This window comes from Cydia amplana, chromosome 25 (assembly GCF_948474715.1).
Source record: "Cydia amplana chromosome 25, ilCydAmpl1.1, whole genome shotgun sequence".
Classification (NCBI taxonomy): Eukaryota; Metazoa; Arthropoda; class Insecta; order Lepidoptera; family Tortricidae; genus Cydia; species Cydia amplana.
In genome coordinates, this window is record NC_086093.1 from 3,528,885 (window position 1) to 3,548,834 (window position 19,950).

The 19,950-nt window shown below is 40.7% G+C and overlaps 3 protein-coding genes and 2 long non-coding RNA genes across 5 annotated transcripts in view; 2 read left to right on the plus strand and 3 right to left on the minus strand.

The window, feature by feature from the left end:
* Nucleotides 1-648: 648 nt before the first annotated feature.
* Nucleotides 649-1,142, minus strand: LOC134659642 (cytochrome c oxidase assembly factor 4 homolog, mitochondrial). Its single transcript, XM_063515320.1, has 2 exons — nt 991-1,142; nt 649-784 (listed from the first exon to the last, which is right to left on the minus strand). The coding sequence occupies exons 1-2, from the start codon at nt 1,087-1,089 to the stop codon at nt 674-676; spliced, it is 210 nt and encodes a 69-aa protein (XP_063371390.1). The 5' UTR covers nt 1,090-1,142; the 3' UTR covers nt 649-673.
* Nucleotides 1,143-4,772: 3,630 nt separating this feature from the next.
* On the plus strand, nt 4,773-6,136 carry LOC134659702 (methyltransferase-like protein 17, mitochondrial). Its single transcript, XM_063515393.1, has one exon. The coding sequence runs from the start codon at nt 4,806-4,808 to the stop codon at nt 6,123-6,125; it is 1,320 nt and encodes a 439-aa protein (XP_063371463.1). The 5' UTR covers nt 4,773-4,805; the 3' UTR covers nt 6,126-6,136.
* Nucleotides 6,137-9,769: 3,633 nt separating this feature from the next.
* Nucleotides 9,770-18,872, plus strand: LOC134659703 (uncharacterized). The gene is made up of 8 exons (XM_063515394.1): nt 9,770-9,872; nt 12,878-13,062; nt 13,611-13,750; nt 14,511-14,656; nt 15,907-16,028; nt 16,419-16,553; nt 17,961-18,122; nt 18,642-18,872. Exons 1-8 carry the CDS (start codon nt 9,809-9,811, stop codon nt 18,861-18,863), a joined length of 1,176 nt encoding a protein of 391 aa, XP_063371464.1. The 5' UTR covers nt 9,770-9,808; the 3' UTR covers nt 18,864-18,872.
* LOC134659713 (uncharacterized) overlaps nt 16,061-19,950 on the minus strand; it is a 247,646-nt gene continuing 243,756 nt past the window's right edge. Inside the window, exon 2 of the long non-coding RNA XR_010097829.1 lies at nt 16,061-16,278. This is a non-coding gene — a long non-coding RNA (uncharacterized LOC134659713). The remainder of the gene's footprint in view (nt 16,279-19,950) is intronic.
* LOC134659714 (uncharacterized) lies at nt 17,321-17,614 on the minus strand. The gene is made up of 2 exons (XR_010097830.1): nt 17,549-17,614; nt 17,321-17,509 (listed from the first exon to the last, which is right to left on the minus strand). It is a non-coding gene; the product is annotated as an uncharacterized LOC134659714 (long non-coding RNA).

The following is a 19,950-nucleotide window of genomic DNA, read 5'->3' on the forward strand; positions in this document are numbered from 1 at the left end:
GTATTTTACGGGGGTATTTACCCCCGTGGGGGTAAAACTGGTATTTTACGGGGGTAATTACCCCCGTGGGGGTAAAACTGGTATTTTACGGGGGTAATAAGCTAACCTAATATAACAATACAACAAACGTGCACGTTTTATTTTTTATTACTATTGGGAGGAGGGGTAAAATCAGGTTCCCTAGTTAGTCATAGGGGTGACCGGACTGAAAAGGTTTGGAACCACTGTGTTAACGCATGCTTTCAACGCTGCGTTTATCGCATAAAATAACCGCGTGCTTTATAATAAACTTCCCAATTAAAATTTGATTCATCTTAGGCACATCTATCATACAAGCTGATATATTTCGAAAACTGAGAGCATGAGTAGGTACTGTTCTTAATACACACTTTGGTAATTATTTATCAATATCTAAACAAAGTTATACACCGTGTTTTTTTTTGATTTCCGTTAATTTCAAGGGTGCATTCCTGAGCTTAAATCAAGTATCTTTCTCAAAGACACCGATATTCTAATTAACTCCATTTCGGAGATAATCAATAATTTATTCTTTTCCTATATTAAGTCCTCTACATAAGCATGTACACACGCCATGGTATGTTAATGTGCCTACGCCAATTCTTCATATTTTCATAGAAATTTGATGTTTATGGTGCTATGCTGCACCTCAGAGTTAGTTCCTGGCTTTGGCCATCTCCTGTTGCTTGTGCTTGCCGATACAAGTGCGGAACTCCTCGACTTCTGTTTGGCATTTCCTCCAATCCTTCGTGGTGGCTATGCACTCCTGGTGGATGGGATACAAAAAATGGTTTAGTTAAATTAAATCATTTTTATTTTGACCAACTAGGATCTATTTATTTTATGTTTATTAGACTAGATGTGTCTGCGATATACAACTGAGAAAGAGGTAAAAAGATGAAGGAACGAAGTGGTTTACGTTGGACCTCAGTCTACACTACAGGAAAAATAAACGATAAGAATTAGAATTACCTGTACTTTATAATGTAATTCAAGGCATCCGGTTTTCTTCAGCATGCTTTCGACGGGGTCATCGTCAGTATCCGGTACGTCTCGCGGTTTCACCGTCATGTTGAGGGTTTATTTCATTAATTAAGCAATTCTATATTCATATATCTAACGAAATAAATTAATAAAGACCCGATAAGCGCCGAGAGCAAGTTCGGATTTGACATATGTAATGTATGGTTTGATTTGATTCAAGTGTCAAAGTTAATACACAGCCAAATAATGCGCAACCAAATAAGTACCGAGGGTCTACCGGATTATTGCAAATTTCTGGCATCTCTCATTTTTATTCCAATTAAGGCGTATCATTGAAAGAAATAGTTGCTCAAATTGATTCATTTTATATAGATTAGAATATATAATTTTATTTCTCTCATGTTGGTGTAGAGTGGTCTTAAATATTAGGTTTTGAATTTCTGAAAAAAATTGGTCACGTGTGAGTGTGTGACGGGTCCACGGGGAAATACCGGTAGAATGGCCACCCTATATCGAGGGCTTATCATGAAGTTATAATGTTTTAAACTGGAGGGAACTGTCACTTTTTTTGCCATACTAATTTGAACCTTATCACCGAGACAGAAAGTTGTTCGTACCAGACTAGAGAAAACGGTCCACTTGAGATAGAAAAACCAGAGCCCTGTGTCTCACTCGCACATGTTGCCAATGTTAAAAAGATACCACTGTGGTAGAAATCATATCAATATACTACTGAAATTAATTACCTTCTTATACAATTTTAGTGCTATATTCAGATTACAGTTCTGATAACTTTTAAGTAATTTGTAAATATAGTCCGTCAACCAAATCTTGTCAGTAGCAATGTAAAGCAAACTAAAGTAGGGCAACACTCAAAGAGCAGTATTGCGCTAAGAAAAGAAGCAATGTACATCGAACCAAAAGATTTTTTTTTCCGCTGAGCGCGCCCTGCGTACGTCAATTCAAATTGTCACTCGCGGTTTATTGAAAAAATTTGAAACGGACAGACAATTTAAAAGCGATGTTAAAACAATGTTAATCAAAATGATGAACAAATTTGAAGATATCAAAAACAACTCCCTTTCGTAGTGCTTATATTCTCTTTGTTCCCTATCTATGTCTTCTAAGTTTACTAAAATAAAATCATATCAAAATGCAGATAATTAGATAGTGCATATATTTGTTATTTACAATATAATATGCCACTAGTTAATGTAAATTAGTGTACTATTCTCGATGAATATGACATACCTGTGTAATTTTTTGATTGGTATATATTGTACAATAGGATTACATATTAAAAATAAAACAACTGATATTTGGGCGTTTATTTAATTTAAAGTTAAATAAGATAAGGGTCACTTTAGCTTACACTATAATTCAGGTTATAAATTGAAAAAATATAATGAAGTTACCAATGTTACCGGGTCACTTCAACCAAGCATAATACTCTGTAGTATTCTATTGCATCTTTGCAAATAGTCACAACTGATTGCTGAAAATATTAGACATGTGGGCCTATGGACGGTTTCCAGGACACATATTATGGTCTTGTTGGATAGATTTAGGCATACGTTTTAATTTTATTTATGCCTTTTAACCCTAAAACAAAAAACTGAACATAATCTTAAAAGTTCGAAAGAGTTCTTCCAGTATGTACTTGTCATAACCTCAATTTTTAGTAATGTTTACCTTCAACGAGCATGATTGTACATTGTAGGTCCCTTAGCTTTGCTTATTCTTATTTAATGTATTGGTATTTAATGGTGACAGCAGAAATATCTCTTGAAACAGAAACGATTCAGAATGAAAACCAAATGAAAACAAATAAGGTGACGGCTGTCGTTCACGATCCACATTCCACAGATAAAACACAGATGACACGCATTTTGGAATTATTCGAACACAGTGTTGCTAACCCGCGATTTTTCAAATTTGCCGCCTTTTACTACTGACAAGATTTGGTTGACGGACTTTAAGTATGATGTCAATATTATTAACTGATTAAACCAAACATGCGCACAACAAATAAAGCATTTAAATTTAACATGGTAGAAATCGTAGTAACTTTGAATATGAATTGGTATCCCAAACTTTTCGTGTATTTTCAAAATACGTAAATGGCGCCGCTCAGAATTTATTCGTAAAATATTAAAAAAAATGGTTAAAAAAATGTTGTGTGAGGGGTTGTAGAAGTGAAAGCTATGCTGATTGTGGAATATCTTTTCACAGGTAAGTCACAATTATTCAATTTTACGATAAAAATACAAAACGATATTGTCAAACTCATTAGGGTGACTATGATGTCGGCACGATGTGGATCGATCTTGCAGAATTATTATTACGTACTTAATGTAAAAAAAGTTTACATAAATAGGTATATCTTTATTTCGGCATGTTTAATTATTTGAGTGACGTAATGAGAGCTATATAATTGCCAAAATTTAAATCCAAAGTCCTTAAACATTACAGATTCATATTTATGTGATTTAAACATAATATTTAATTACTGAAACGTTGGTTCAAACTATTTACATATATGTAATCGATTCTATATAGACTGAACACACATTTCCGTCTGTAGACAAAGGCGGCAAATTTGAAAATTTTGTTGCAATCACAGATCTACGATGAGTACGATGACGCTTACGCTTAATGAATAGCTGAAGTGTGGAAAAGGGAAGCCATCACGTATATGAACACACCATGAGTATGATATTGATAGTGATAGGTAGTTTGTAAAATTATTAAGAGCATAAATAGTGAACCAAAAGGGCCCTCCACACCCGTGCGCGATTCGCGGCGCGAAGCCGCGATTCACGCACATAGTCTAGAGGGGGCTAAAGAGAATTTAGAATTCTCTTTGATCTAACTCTAATATGCTTATCTTAGTGACAAGCGCCTTAGTTAAAAACTGTAATAGACGGGTATACCGGTCCGCGACCCTGGACATCTGTCTCGCTCTCACATATAGCTGTGTTTTTAATGGACGTACGGCGGACCACCTTCGTCACAATTATAGCTGGTCAACCAAATCTTGTCATTAAAAAAAGGCGCGAAATTCAAATTTTCTATGGGACGATATCCCTTCGCGCCTAAATTTTTCAAATTTGCCGCCCTTTTTCTACTGTCAAGATCTGGTTGACCAAGTATAACAATGATCGCGATCCAATACGCTCATCCCATCTGTAACAGCTTTTATAACTGACTTACTTAATTAAAGTGGTATCCAGACGGGACTGATCAAATCAGTCGATTTGATCAGGAAATTTGCATTCCATAGATAATTACTATGAAAATTGGCATTTATGTGTCTGCACCTGCTGATTCGATTGGAGAATTTCATCAGATTGGCGAAAAATTGTCTTGTCTGGATACCACTTTAGTAAGGTTGTGTGAAGCGTTTTACAGAAGAGAAAAAAATCTATATCCATCCCTTTTCTGGAGCATTTATACTAGCATAGGGAAAAGACAGTATGATTCTCTACGACTATGCACGAATGAGAAAAATTTTTGGCCAAACTATACATTTAAACTTATCCTAATATCCCACATACATATGACTTATGGTCACCCTAATTAGAACGAGATGCAAGGCTCTGGTTTGACTTCTCATGTGGACACACTTTTTGGCCCGTGTACTCGATCCAGTTTATTCTCTAGGTCCGTGGGGCTTATGCTCCTTCCATGCCCCCTCAGCCCCTGATTACATACATTATATTTTACAACAGGCAACACCACAATGTACGTCACATTGACAGTACAAACAATAACACGCTAAAGTTAGGTTATAAGCGAACAAAATGTTTAGGAAATTAAGAATAACTCGCTTCTCAACGCTTTACTCCAACTATTCAGTTAAAGTAGAGTTAGACACCAGTTTGAAAGATAAGTTTGAAAGCAAAGAGTACAAGCCGCGCAAGCACCCGGGAACCACCCGAGTGAAAATAGCAGCGCTACCTCCAGATATAGTCAAGGCTATAAAAATAGTTTTAGACGATTCTGGCGCCCGTTCTATGCACCAGGACAGCATCGAGCTCAGCAACTATCTTCGCTCACGCTTACTTCCACCAGAAGAAGGAGATATTGACCAGAAAGCAGCAAAGATACACGACAAAATTTCTAAGAAAGCATATTCGAAGATCGGAGATAATTTGACAGAAGACGAACTGAATCAGTTAAATAAGCAGGTGCAATCGAAAGTTTTTAACGTTTTAAAGGCAAATGTATATCGCTGGGGTAATATTTCATATGACAAAGTAACATGCTTACAATATTTAATGTCTAGATCTGCACCCGAGTATGCAGTCCTAGTACGTGTATTAGATGAAATAAGAATGAAATATCCAGATTATAAGCCTAGGAGCTTCTTTGACTTTGGCTCAGGATTAGGAACGGGCACATGGGCCGTTAACAACTATTGGAATGGGGACATATTTGAATATTTCTGTGTTGATACTTCCCCACACATGCATGATTTGGCCCGCTTACTCTTATGTCAAGGAAAAGATAACGTAACTATGCCTCTGAAAGGTTATTTCCAACGTCAGTTCCTACCGGCATCAACAGATCTCAAATACAACATAGTTTTATCTGCATTTTCATTATTTGAGCTACCAAGTATGAGAGCAAGATTGGAAACTATTCAAAAACTATGGAAGAAAACGGAAGATTTCCTGATAATAGTTGAGCAAGGGTCTAACGCTGGCTTCCAAATTGTAAATGAAGCTAGAGAATTCGTTTTAAATTTACCCAAAGGCAAAAATAATGGTTACGCCTTCTCACCATGTCCAAATGATAACGTATGCCCAAGGTATTTAGAATTGAAAACACCTTGTAACTTCATTATGAAGTATGAATCGCTGCCATACCCTTCGAAATCAGATGTGTTTGCAGAATTATTCTCGTATGTAATATTAAGGAAAGGTGTGCGTCCGTCCGATGATCCTCAGTGGCCTAGGATAGTGCGAGCGCCCATCGTCCGCTCCGGGCACACCATTTGTAGGTTATGTACGAAACAGGGGGAGCTACAAGAGATCATATTTTCCAAGTCCAAGTTTGACCAGACCACATATAGGTGCGCTAGGTCCAGTAATTGGGGAGACTTGTTGCCTGTAAAATAAATAAATTTAAATCTTATTGTTTTTTATTTATTACTAGTGACTATAAAAAAAATCTTGAAACCAGTACCATAGTGCACAAATAATACGCCTTTAGAGTTAGACCAAGATAAGTCTGCATCGATTTTGATAGCCCAGACTGCAAGTGTTATGTTTAACGTGAAACTTCTATGAAATTATGACGTATTAACAACACTTCCACAGTCTGTGCTATCAAAATTGTTGCAGATTGATCTTGGTCTAACTCTTACAACCATACTGCGTATAATAATATAATTAGTACAATGTACAGTCAGCAGCAATAGTTGCTAAGCGGTCGAGGGGTTCAAAATGACCTTGAGGCGCTCTTATTCTCTTAACAATAAAGTCGCGTCAAGATCATTTTGAACACCTGGCCCGCTTAGCAACTATTGCTACTGACTGTACAATCACGAGTACGAGTGTGAACTGGGGTATCGATATGTATGACAAGAGGTGTCCTATTTATAATTGGTCAAATCAAATTGTCAGTAAATAAGCACTAAAAAAACTTTCTCATTCTTTTCTTTTGGGTGCTAGTACTAGTCTAAGACAAAGATAGTATGATTCTCTCTGTTTATGTTTCAAATGAGACAGACCTTTGACAAACTATAGTTCTCGCGCGCTGCGTCGTGTTGCTCAGATGAACTCTGCAGGCGCTTACGTTCATGGCTTTACATCATTCAAAGTTCAAAGTTTTTTACTATACAATATATATAAGAATCAGGTTACATTGCAGGTCGAAAATACAATTACACATTCGTTACACTGAGACTTTACCTTTTCAGGTGTACATACATTTACAACACATTTTATATATTTATACTATCGTCCACGATTTACGTTCACGGTACTATAAAATCCGTATCCTTTATTTTTGATGCTGACCGCACCTTATATTCTTAATCTGAAAGTTCATTTTTGAAGTTCATCTGTTTTTGAGATGCCGCCTTTTGTAGCTTAGGAGGGGAGGCAGCACAGCTCATCGGTAGACCTATAAAATAACTAATAAAGGTAATGAATATATGATTGACTAGATACTTAACCTATTAAAAGTCATTAACAAAGTCCATTATCGGAAGACCACGTTGATAGTCTAAAATTCTAAATAGGTACCTAATTAAGCGCAACCTGCACCATCCCACTAACCCGGGGTTAACCAGTTAAACCGGTAATCCAGTGTCAAATTGTACTGGTAACCATGTGACCATGGTAACTCCAGAAATCCCCGGGTTAGTAAATGGTGCAAGTGGCCCTAAGAGTTTCTCCCTCAGATTTATCAGTAGGCATGGCAATCGATTTGATGTCTTTTAATGCTTGCTTGTATTAAGTTGTTAGTTTAGTTGCGTGACACTCGTGACAGTGCATCGTGGAATTTTAACTTGATGGAAAATATATTTGTATACGTCACAGCATTGTTTATACTGTGAGTAACATCGTCCTCACTGTTAACTAGACATTTATATTTATAAATCTTATTGCAATGACATTAAGGTCCACCGATGACCAGTTACATAGGCATAAGACTCATAAGAGCGGTGCTGTTAGTATTATGTATTCACCAGGTATTCACTATGACTTTGACTCGGCACCCTACCAATGATTTGAAATAGATTTAACCTAGACATACCTACGGCAATAGATTTAATGTAAAACCTTGTCAAGTCGTACTATTGAGTTGCAAGTCGAATACTGAATATTTTGGGGACTATCTTACTTAAATCGACCCGACCTAGCTTTGTTTTTTGCGTTTATTGTTGCCGATATTATATAAAAAAAACCGGCCAAGTGCGAGTCGGACTCGCGCACGGAGGGTTCCGCACCATCAACAAAAAATAGAGCAAAACAAGCAAAAAAACGGTCACCCATCCAAGTACTGACCCCGCCCGACGTTGCTTAACTTCGTTCAAAAATCACGTTTGTTGTATGGGAGCCCCACTTAAATCTTTATTTTATTCTGTTTTTAGTGTTTGTTGTTATAGCGGCAACAGAAATACATCATCTGTGAAAATTTCAACTATCTAGCTATCACGGTTCGTGAGATACAGCCTGGTGACAGACGGACGGACGGACGGACGGACGGACGGACGGACGGACAGCGGAGTCTTAGTAATAGGGTCCCGTTTTTACCCTTTGGGTACGGAACCCTAATAAACATTTACTTAGGGCCAAAGAGATATAATTATAAAGTACCATGGATATTTTCCCTTTGTCCTTAAATTATTAATTAATGTTTAACATAGGAATCCCTTATGACGCAAACGAGGCATAATTATTATGGAAGAAAACCAAACAAAACTTTACCTACACCCCAGTTCAATTATATAAGTAGGTATATACCTAAGTTTGTATAGAATTTTCATAGAGAGTAGCTCATTTTCATTGCTTTAAAGTGTGGTTGTATACCTACCTACATATACAATTTAATTGTCCAGTCACTGCATTAGTCATAGCCTGACGGGATTTTACCACGCAACGGTAAAATAAATATATTTACTTTACATATAGACAGGTTGATCATAAGTGGCAGAACCATTGCATCTGTCTGAGAGTGTAAACTAAAAACTAACCGTATATAATGTTCATTTCGTACCATTTGGAGTTAAAACTGCGGGGGTCCCAGCGCGCATGTTGTTCGCAGAAATCGCGAAGCGTCTGGTTGACGTAACTGAGCGCCTACCGCGAACCACGTTCGACGTGTTGCCTCTCTGTCGCACTTGTAAATTCGTACGTAAGTGTGACAGGGAGGTAACACGTCGAACGTGGTTCGCGGTAGGCTCTCTGGTGACCGAAGAGCTGGCGGCTACCTCGCATAACGTATCAGCATTGCGATACAGCGAGGAAATGTCGCCAGCATCCTTGGTACAATGCCTCAAGGGCCTATTTTAGATTTAATCTAGTTTTTAATTTCTTTTAGTAATACCACTGTATATATCTTGTTTGAAAATAAATGAATATTATATGTTCATACTATACAAAATGTTACACCTAATTATTAAAAACCCCATATTTAAAAGTTAATTAACCTAATTAATATGTTTCGAGTGATTACGCGACACGTGAGTTTTCACTTTCAGGTTAACGGTACGATAGTAGTGGAGGCGCGCGCAGCCCATTTACGGTAAATCTTCAGTGTGTGTTCTCATTCCAACGAAATATGACGGAAATTATGTGATCTCTGTATGTTTCGTGCCGTAACTTGCCTTTATATAGATCTATTTCTCAGACTGATAGACCTAGTAACGCGGATGATTCCTAATAGGATGTAGCTTAGCATTACCTCTATATCTCAGTTAAAGTGTTATTTGTATAAATGTCCATCGTAATTTATTTCAATCGATTTCATTGTGTTTTTATGTAGTTTAAATTGAAGTTAAGCATCATAAGCATATGTAATTGTGTTGCCGTAAGCTAGACGCTAGACTTAATTGAAACCTAAATACGAGTAATAATAGATTAAGAGGTTAATTTGTAAACTTTCTTTAATCGTTTTAATTTTTTTTTAACTTATTCGTGAATAAAAAAAAAGATTAATTTTGAATTTTGGTAACAATGGTAACATAAATAAGTAAACATATAAAATTACATACGTATATGCACAGAATTTATAAATTATTGTCCACAGGAGTGATAATTGTTTTGTTGTGAGATGCACGTGTGTGGACAGAATGAAGACTCTCAGCTGTTTACTCGTGTTATTGATTGTGTTGAAAGTTGATCGGATCGGTGGTGGTGAGTTTTCATTTTTATTATTTTGATATGGTGTTATTAAGCATGTTTTGTTTTTAACTTTAATTGTTCACCTAATAATAGTTTAGTGATTTTGATAATGATTAGGTAGAAAGAATGTTGCTAAAGGTATTTAGGTAGGTACGAGGGGCGTTCAAAATATTCTCGGTATTGATATCTTACAACCTCTTCTAAAATTTCTTTCGTTACTGGCCGCTAAGGTTTATTCATTGACATTAAAAAAAAGTATAATTCGAACCGAGATGTTCTTTTGTTTTTCTGCAATTGCTGAACAAACATGAACATCATGTGGGAATTGACAATGTTAACTAAATTAGAACATCGATGCGTGATAAAATTCTTGACAAAACAGGGTAAAAATCAAAAAACCATAAAAGAGGAAATGGATTGTGTTTACCGTGAGTCTGCTCCTTCTTTATCTACCATTCAAAAGTGGTCAAGCGAGTTTAAACGTGGAAGGGAGAGTGTTGAAGACGACCCTAGACCTGGCCGGCCTGTAGTAGCTACTTCACAAGAAAATATTGATAAAGTGGAAAAACTTATATTGGAAGATGGTCGAGTGAAGGTAAAATCTATAGCACAAGTAACCAATCTCTCTATTGGTACCGTACATGATATTATCCATGACCATCTTAATATGTCAAAAGTAAGTGCAAGATGGGTTCCGCGAATGCTGACTCGGCTTCAAAAAGACATGCGTGTAGCTTGTTGTTCCGATTTTATTGACCTGTGCGGTGAAAATCCTGATGAGGTGCTGCAAAGAATAGTTACTGGAGATGAAACCTGGGTTCATCATTATGACCCAGAGAGTAAACAAGAGTCCATGCAGTGGCACATTAAGGGTTCAGCTCATCCCAAGAAGTTCAAGGTCATCCCTTCAGCTGGCAAGGTCATGGCCACGATATTTTGGGATTGTGAAGGAGTATTACTGATCGATTATAAAGAAAAAGGTGTAAATATCACAGGACAGTACTACGCTAACATTCTACGTCAATTAAAGGATGCAATCAAAGAAAAGAGGCGAGGAAAGTTAACCAAAGGTGTTATGCTTCTGCATGACAACGCCCCCGTCCATACTGCTCATATTGCCAAGGCAGCTATTGTTGAATGTGGGTTTGAAACTGTTACTCACCCACCGTATAGTCCGGACTTAGCCCCCAGCGACTTCTTTTTGTTCCCCAATCTTAAAAAGGATCTGCGTGGAAATAAATTTTCCGATGATGAAGCATTGAAGGCGGCAGTGGAGGAGCATTTTTACACCAAAGATAAAAAATATTTTTATGCAGGATTAAAAAAAATAATTGATCGATCTTTTAAGTGTATGAACATAGGGGGGGAGTATATTGAAAAATAAAAATATCAAACTTTTCGTACTTGTTTGTTTTCATTCTCATACCGAGAATATTTTGAACACCCCTCGTACATATAAGCATGTACTTAAACTTTAAATTGTTCTTGTTACTTACTATTTTGAAACTAAATATATATCCTCATATAGTTAAGTATAAATAGTGTGTGAGGCAGTTGTCCCACCAAGAGCGAGTAAGTGATTAGCTATCGGCGATTTTCTCGCCAAAGAAACGAACAAAAGATAGGGATCCTGTGTTAGTAAAAGAGATACTTATACTTATAGTTCATCGCTGGCTGTTCACACTGCCGGCGAGAACTACTAGTTTGTCGCCGAGATAAGAGCGATGAGATAAAACTAGCTCAGCGGTACTCGCTCGGCGATGCTCGCTTGGTAGTTGAACTCAAGCTGCGAGACCAATATCCCGTCGCACTCGAACACTCGTCTATAGCCGAGCGACAAAACTATTGAAGCTAACACTCGCTTCTCTCCGCTCGCCCACTCGTTTCTAGTTTATCGTTCTACTCGCTTATAGCTCATCGCTTGCGGTGGGACAACTGCCTGATACATTACCTACGGATTGTTAAAAAACTTACATAGATACATAAAATAGGCGTGATTATATGTATGTATGTACATACATAGGTACATATAATCACGCCTATTTCCCGGAGGACTTAGGCAGCTAGAGACCACGGATTTCCACTTGCTACGATCCTGACATACCTCTGTCGCTTTTTCTTTTGCGTGTATGAGGAATGTTATGAAAGTAACGAAAGCGAAAGAGGCAAAAAACCTTTCGTATTAAAATACCACTAAAAGTATAAATTTCCTATTTGAACAACCCGGGTCTTCCATCAAAGCATCAAAATTTCCCGGCAACATACCGCAAAAATACACCCAAATACCTACTTATCCGAATTACGTACATTCTGTACGAATCTAGAGTCAGACCGAGATGTCTGCAGCGATTTTGATAGCCCACGCAGTGCAAGTGTCATTTTAAACGTCAAATTTCTATGAATTTATGACGTGTAAAAGTGTAAATAACACTTGCACTGCGTGGGCTATCAAAATCGCTGCAGACTTTTCTTGGTCTAACTGTACATTCCTACACTGCATCGGAAGTTTAGGTTAAGGTCGACTTCACTGCAATGATAAAATAATTAGGTAAATACACGTTAAATTAGGTAAATAGGTACACAGAGGCCCTAGCCAAGATAACGATCGTACATAGACCAAGGCCAAACGAATAGAAAGAACCGGTCGAGTGCGAGTCGGACTCGCGTTCTAAGGGTTCCGTTCATAATATTTTTTTATGTGGAACGTGAATCTTTAAAAAACCCGTCAAAAACTAAGTAATAAGTCCGACTCACGCTTGACTGCACATTTCTAATAGGTTTTCCTGTCATCTATAGGTGAAGAACTATTTTTTGTATTTTTTTTTTCAAAATTTTAGACCCAGTGATTTCGGAGATAAAGGGGGGAATGGTTGGACAGACAGACGGACAGACGCACGAGTGATCCTATAAGGGATCCGTTTTTTCCTTTTGAGGTACGGAACCCTAAAAATGTAACAGTGGGTGCAAGTGGCACTTAAGGGAAATAAACAGTAAAACACTTGTTTCATCTGTTTCAGACTGCATTCTCTCATTGAAAAGCGACTTCGGTTCCCCATCGCCCGTGTATTTATTGGGCGGAGACTACCTCACCCCCAACACCGCGAGCGGCGCCATTTCAGTGCGTCGCGGCGCTGTCCTGACGGTCGCATGCCCGCAGAGGACGGTCACCATCGCTGGGCAGGCTACTAGGAAAGAAGCAGTGGTTAGTTTTACCCACTTTCATTATAGAGTCAGTTCCACGTCAACACCGCGAGCGGCGCTATTTCAGTGCGTCGCGGCGCTGTCCTGACGGTCGCATGCCCGCAGAGGACGGTCACCATCGCTGGGCTGGCTACTAGGAAAGAAGCAGTGGTTAGTTTTAACCAAATAGCTTACTTATAGCTTAATAGAGTCAGTTCCACGTTAACATTGCCAGCTATCTGCGTCCCAGACTCTCCCAGTGCAGTCCTGACGGTCGCATGCCCGCAAAGGACGGTGGTTAGTTTTTACCAGAGGTTTTAACCAAATTGAGTAAGTTCCAAGTTAACTTAGCACCGACGAAGACGACGACCACTTCTCCATACACAAACGTATGGAGCCCCATTTTCCTCTCTGGATATTGACATTATGGAAATGATTTGTTCACAATTTATAGAAAGTAACGAAGTAGGATAAGTAACTGAGCAACTCAAAGTGTTAAAAGACCGCTTTTAATTCTTGTTTCACGGGATTTTAACAATTAAAATTAACTGACATTATTTTCTTCCACAGGATGCGAAATGCGTGTCAACTTCCACCTTCACCTTGGGACGCTGGACCGGGGAGCTGAACCAGCTGAACTGCAGCTCAGCACCAGTCTTCACCGTCACGGAGACCAGCAAGGCATGCTACCGAGGCGGGCAGACGGTGAAGTTAGTACTAACTAGTTAACAGACAGCATTATGTAGCGTATGAAGAGCGTGGCCAGCGTGGATCACCAAACAGCCGGCCTAGCCAAGGTGACAATCACTATCACTTCGCCATCGAATCGCTTTGTATCTCTCTATCAATCTTCCATATTAGTGTGATAGTGACAGTTGCGTTTCTATCGCCACGGAGCGCAAGCGATTGGCATGTTCGCTACGTGGCCAGGAGAGATTCGACTCGTAAGATGCCACACTGGCATCCCACACCATTATCCTACAATAGGCCATGTTAATTCCTACTATTCCTAGAGTTTTTTATTTCTAGGGAGCCGATTCTAATCGGAAAAGATGAAGTTCACAGCAGTTGGTCTCATTGTCTGTGGGTGAGGACCTAAAGAGGGGTCCTTGTAGGAATCTAGGGAACCCTTTATGGTGTATCTCTATCTTTACTAATTTGCGTTTTTCTTTTACCATCATCATCATCTTTCTCGCGTTGTCCCGGCATTTAGCCACGGCCCTTGGGAGCCTGAGGTCCGCTTGGCAACTAATTCCAGGAATTGGAGTGGCCACTAGTTTTTACGAAAGCGACTGCCATCTGACTTCCCAACCCAGAGGGGAAACTAGGCCTTATTTGCTTATTGGGATTAGTCCGGTTTCCTCACGATGTTTCTTTTACAAACGCGTTTATTTTCTATCAAAAAGCGACATTTGCTGAAGTTAAACTAAAATGGTACCTACAGTTTTAAGCCGGTTCTTCATTTGACAGGGTGGGCTATACAATCCGTGACAAGCTTTACGAGCTGTACTCGGCGTGCTTCGACCGCGCCACGCTGAACACGCTCTTCGTGAAGCACGAGCTGACGCCGAGCAGCGTCAACATACAGTCCGGCCACAACCGCCCGCAGTTCACAGGTGACTGTCTTCAGGGGGTACGCACGCGACTAGCACGAGCTGTACTCGGCGTGCTTCGACCGCGCCACGCTGAACACGCTCTTCGTGACGCAAGAGCTGACGCCGAGCAGCGTCAACATACAGTCCGGCCACAACCGCCCGCAGTTCACAGGTGACTGTCTTCAGGGGGTACGCACGCGACTAGCACGAGCTGTACTCGGCGTGCTTCGACCGCGCCACGCTGAACACGCTCTTCGTGACGCAAGAGCTGACGCCGAGCAGCGTCAACATACAGTCCGGCCACAACCGCCCGCAGTTCACAGGTGACTGTCTTCAGGGGGTACGCACGCGACTAGCACGAGCTGTACTCGGCGTGCTTCGACCGCGCCGCGCTGAACACGCTCTTCGTGACGCAAGAGCTGACGCCGAGCAGCGTCAACATACAGTCCGGCCACAACCGCCCGCAGTTCACAGGTGACTGTCTTCAGGGGGTACGCACGCGACTAGCACGAGCTGTACTCGGCGTGCTTCGACCGCGCCACGCTGAACACGCTCTTCGTGACGCAAGAGCTGACGCCGAGCAGCGTCAACATACAGTCCGGCCACAACCGCCCGGAGTTCACAGGTGACTGTCTTCAGGGGGTACGCACGCGACTAGCACGAGCTGTACTCGGCGTGCTTCGACCGCGCCACGCTGAACACGCTCTTCGTGACGCAAGAGCTGACGCCGAGCAGCGTCAACATACAGTCCGGCCACAACCGCCCGCAGTTCACAGGTGACTGTCTTCAGGGGGTACGCACGCGACTAGCACGAGCTGTACTCGGCGTGCTTCGACCGCGCCACGCTGAACACGCTCTTCGTGACGCAAGAGCTGACGCCGAGCAGCGTCAACATACAGTCCGGCCACAACCGCCCGGAGTTCACAGGTGACATTTTATGTTATGAGGAGACAGACGAACAGATGCATATATCGCCTGATGGTAAGATGGCCAGGTGGCCCGGGCCGGGCGCCCAACACGTCAGTTTCCTATAGAAAGGATCACGTGATCACCGATCACCTGTCATAGAAAAAGAAGTGTCGGGCGCCCCGGCCCCGGCCCGGACCGTTCTAGCGTGAGTCATCCTTTATTTCTGTTTCATTCAGGTCGTAAGTGCGTTGCTGGCCTTTAAGATGGCTGGAGCTTAAGACGCTCTTTTCTCTAAGGTTTAAATTTCGTATGACATGACGATAATTGATAAAAACGTGACAAATGTGCAAATATCCTTGCAGGTGGCGACCTCTTCCCAAGCAAAGTCCACATCGAGAAACTCTACAAGACTCAGTATGAAAAGGACAGGTTCAACCAGTTACTTGGACCCAACATGGCCGACAAGTATTTTAGCAAGAATCAGGTGGGTACCTCTCTATATATTTAGGTATTTAAAAATAAAAGTAAACAAATAATTTGTACATTTACGGGTAGTTATAACATTTATTGGTTAACCGACCAAATACAAACCCGACTGGATCTGTCACTGAACGACCTGACTTTAACCTACATTATTTGATCGTGTATAATGTTTTCATCTACCCTCAACTGGCTTACGGAGCCATATGAGGGTAGATTTTATTTACTTTTATTTAATTACCTAAAGATACAGACTATAATTTAGAAATATTTATTGGACCCTTTAGTTTTTGATTATTAAAAAAAATTACAATGAGAGAATCATGATCAGTTGATCACCGAGGCTTTACGGGCTGCAGCTAATTGTTATATTTGTTATGTTTTATGATCCCAGTTCCTGACGCGTGGGCACTTGGCACCTAGAGCGGACTTCTCCCTGGCAGCACTGCAGCGGGCTACGTTCCACTTCGTCAACGTAGCGCCCCAATGGATGAAGGGCAACCGGGGCGATTGGGGCGCTCTCGAGGAGGTAGGTTGTCCGTAGCGCTTAAGCGGACTAAGTAGCGCTGCGGAGTGCTATGTTCCACTTCATCATCGTAGCGCCGCAATGGATGATGGGCCCCGGGGCGAGTTGTCAGTAGCGCTCGAGCGGACTAAAGTAGCGCTGCGGAGTGCTATGTTCCACTTCGTCAACGCAGCGCCGCAATGGATGAAGGGCAACCGGGGTGACTGGGGTGTTCTCGAGGAGGTACTATATCCGTAGCGGTCGAGCGGAGTAAGTAGCGCTGCAGAGTGCTATGTTCCACTTCGTCTACGTAGCTACGCAGTGGGCAACCGTTGTAATTGGAGCGCTCTTGAGGAGGTAAGTTGTCAGTAGCGCTCGAGCGGACTGAGTAGCGCTTCGGAGCGCTACATACATACACTTTATCAACGTAGCGCCGCAATGGATGAAGGGCAACCGCGTTGATTGGGGCACTCTTGAGGATGTAAATTGTCAGTAGCGCTCGAGCGGACTGAGTACACTCCGCGATGTATCAACAATCGCATGAGATATTTTACGAGGCCTTAATAAATATGAAGACTGGCAAACACAATTAGACACAATCAAATAAAGACATAGAAATATCTCTCCTGTACACGACTATCTTTTGTTTGTCTTTGTTAGCGACTCGTGACTGAGCGAAATGTTAACATTGTAAATAATGTGCGCTCAAAAAGCCACAAGATAATTTTCCTTTGAATGAAAACGAGTCCAAGGTCGATACTGCCTGTTCCTCCCGCAAATTTTGCAAAAGCTAGAATTATATTATACATACATACATATAATCACGCCTATTTCCCGGAGGGGTTGGCAGAGACCACGGATTTCCAATTGCTACGATCCTGACATACCTCTTTCGCTTCCGTTACTTTCATAACATTCCTCATACACGCTCGCCGGTTTAGGGTGCTCTTGACCTGGCCTTTCCTCAGGATTTCCCCGATCTGATCAGAGAAAGTCCGCCGAGCTCTGCCCCTTCCAACTCCCTCTTCTACTTTTCCCTTATACACTCTCTTCGTCAGCCTTCTTTCACTCATTTTTTTCACTTGTCCAAAGTCCAAACCATCTCAACATACCTTTCTCAATTATATTATAACTGGCAATTATCCCAGTTAGAGTCTGTGCGGAAAGAGAAGAGTCGTGGAATGTATTGGGCCCCATACATTCCACGACTCTTCTCTTTCCGCACAGACTCTAAACCTTGTTTATATATTAATACTCCTATATAAACAAGGTTTAGTGGGTCGGACCGGCGTTATGAGCAAATTCACCGCCATTGAAAATTTACCCTACACTGCTGGTTCAAAAAGTAAAACTGAAACTGACGATTTTATTTTCTTTGAAGCCAGTTTTCCTTGTTTTTAAGGTGATTTGTGACCTTATCTGTGTCACCAGGCCCTCCGCCGGCGAGTGAAGACCACCAACTCCTCGGTAACTGTGTACACGGGGACCCATGGGGTGCTGGCGCTACCAGGGACCCAGGGAGAGAAGGAACTCTATCTATACTCTGATGAGAACAACAATATGGCTGTGCCGGTGCCGCTTTACTTTTATAAGGTAAGCAAAGGGGATGTTAGAGCAACAGGGACTAAGAAAGAAACTGTATCTGCACAAAACCTCTTTTAGACGGTTCAAGAACTTGCATGCAATTTTTGTTACATTGCGGTATTTGGGTCGATCGACTGAATGGGATTGGCCGGTCGAAGTATTTTGCAGATGGCGCCAGCATAGCCTGCCCTGTCAATCCTTAGAATTGTGCCTATTTTTGTTTTTTTAATGGAATTTTATGCCCTGGATGCCAGCCCTCTCAAACCTGAGAGTTGCCAACCCCATTCTTTGAACTCTGTAGTTAGAGTTAAACCAAGCTAAGTGGCAGCGATTTTGATAGCACATACTGTGTAAGTGTTATTTAAACTTCACAATTTCATTGAAGTTTCACGTTTAAAATAACACTTGCAAATTCGATTATTAATATTGTAGAGCGGGGGTCGTGTCTCACAGAGTGATGAATTCGAATATTGCATAGGCAGTTTACGTATTTCTTAATTTTTCTCAAACTTTTTTTTTTAATTCCAGCTAGTCCACGACTCATCCCGGCGCGCAGCCACAGCTTTCATCACAATCAACTCGTCCTTCTTCAACGCGTCGGCGGAGGACGCGCTGACGTTCTGCGATGACGCGTGCGCATCCTGGCTGACGTGGCGCGACGACGCGACGCACAGCTTCTGCTGCAGCTACCAGGCGTTCAGACGCGTTATAGACCATGTGCCTCAGCTGGAGGTCAACCAACTTTATTAGAACTTCTATCATTAAAGTGATAATGGCTATATTTTTGGCTTTTTTTTATTGTGTTAAAAACGCACGAGTCCATACATTGAAGCCGCGCTAGATGTGCGGAGTCGCGCGCGTGAACGCAACTCATGCTAGACGGCCTGATGTTATATTGTAGATACATAAAGGATAACTCACGTTGGACCTGGCCGGGCCCGAGCCGAAGCGTCTGACATTTCATTTCATTTCATTTATTTCAACATAAACTTACATGAGACTATTACATATTACCTACATCTAAGACATGAATACTATTAACAGTATGTGTCTTGGCTATAGCTGTAAACTTATACTTAGTGTTTGCCTGAATAAAGAATAAAGAATGAAACTATACCCAAAGAGAATTAAATCACTAATACCTACACAGGGATTGGTCGACTGTTCATAATTTTACAAGGGTTTGTAATCGTAATCGTAATATCGTGTATTGCAAACCATGGTACAATACAATAGATGTTACAATAGAAAAAGATCACATGGCACCCTGGTATTAGGGTATGGCAATTATCCTTAAGACTACATTACCTAAATATAATATTTAGTGCACTTAAATATAGTTTTACTTACGTTTGAAAATCATGCGTAGTTTTTTCGGCAGTATAAATAGGTACAATGATTTAAGTTGCTACCGTAAAATGGGGTGAGTAGGTTTCGCGGGGAGAGGTGGGTTATGAATGGGGAGAGAAGGTTTGAGAGGGGTGTGAGAAGGGATTTTAAGGCTACTGCTACAAAAATAATGTATTCCAATTTAAAATGGAGCTATAGTTAATTTAATACGCATAATAAAAAAAAATCGATCCAACATTCTTCCAAAATCACCTTTGTATGAAAAGCCCTCTCACCCCAAATACGAGGCACTACGGGGTGAGGTGGGTTTTCCTCTTTATCGTCAAAGTTATGAAATGGAACTACCCAAAATAAGATAAAAACTAAAATACAAACGTCCGGAACGCTTATTATATACACCATTCAGTTTGCATATGTAAAAATAAAATGTTATCGAGGTTTGAATGTCAGTTTTGCGCCTATAGTATTTTTGAATATATTTTAATTT

Excerpts from the sequence above, each read along its gene's own strand:
- LOC134659642 (XM_063515320.1), bottom strand. The coding sequence starts at position 1,089 with ATGACGGTGAAACCGCGAGACGTACCGGATACTGACGATGACCCCGTC. Across the intron at positions 785-990 it reads AATTACATTATAAAGTACAG|GAGTGCATAGCCACCACGAA; the intron begins GTAATTCTAATT and ends CCCATCCACCAG.
- LOC134659702 (XM_063515393.1), top strand. The coding sequence starts at position 4,806 with ATGTTTAGGAAATTAAGAATAACTCGCTTCTCAACGCTTTACTCCAAC.
- LOC134659703 (XM_063515394.1), top strand. The coding sequence starts at position 9,809 with ATGAAGACTCTCAGCTGTTTACTCGTGTTATTGATTGTGTTGAAAGTT. Across the intron at positions 16,554-17,960 it reads ATTGGGGCGCTCTCGAGGAG|GCCCTCCGCCGGCGAGTGAA; the intron begins GTAGGTTGTCCG and ends CTGTGTCACCAG. Across the intron at positions 18,123-18,641 it reads TGCCGCTTTACTTTTATAAG|CTAGTCCACGACTCATCCCG; the intron begins GTAAGCAAAGGG and ends TTTTAATTCCAG.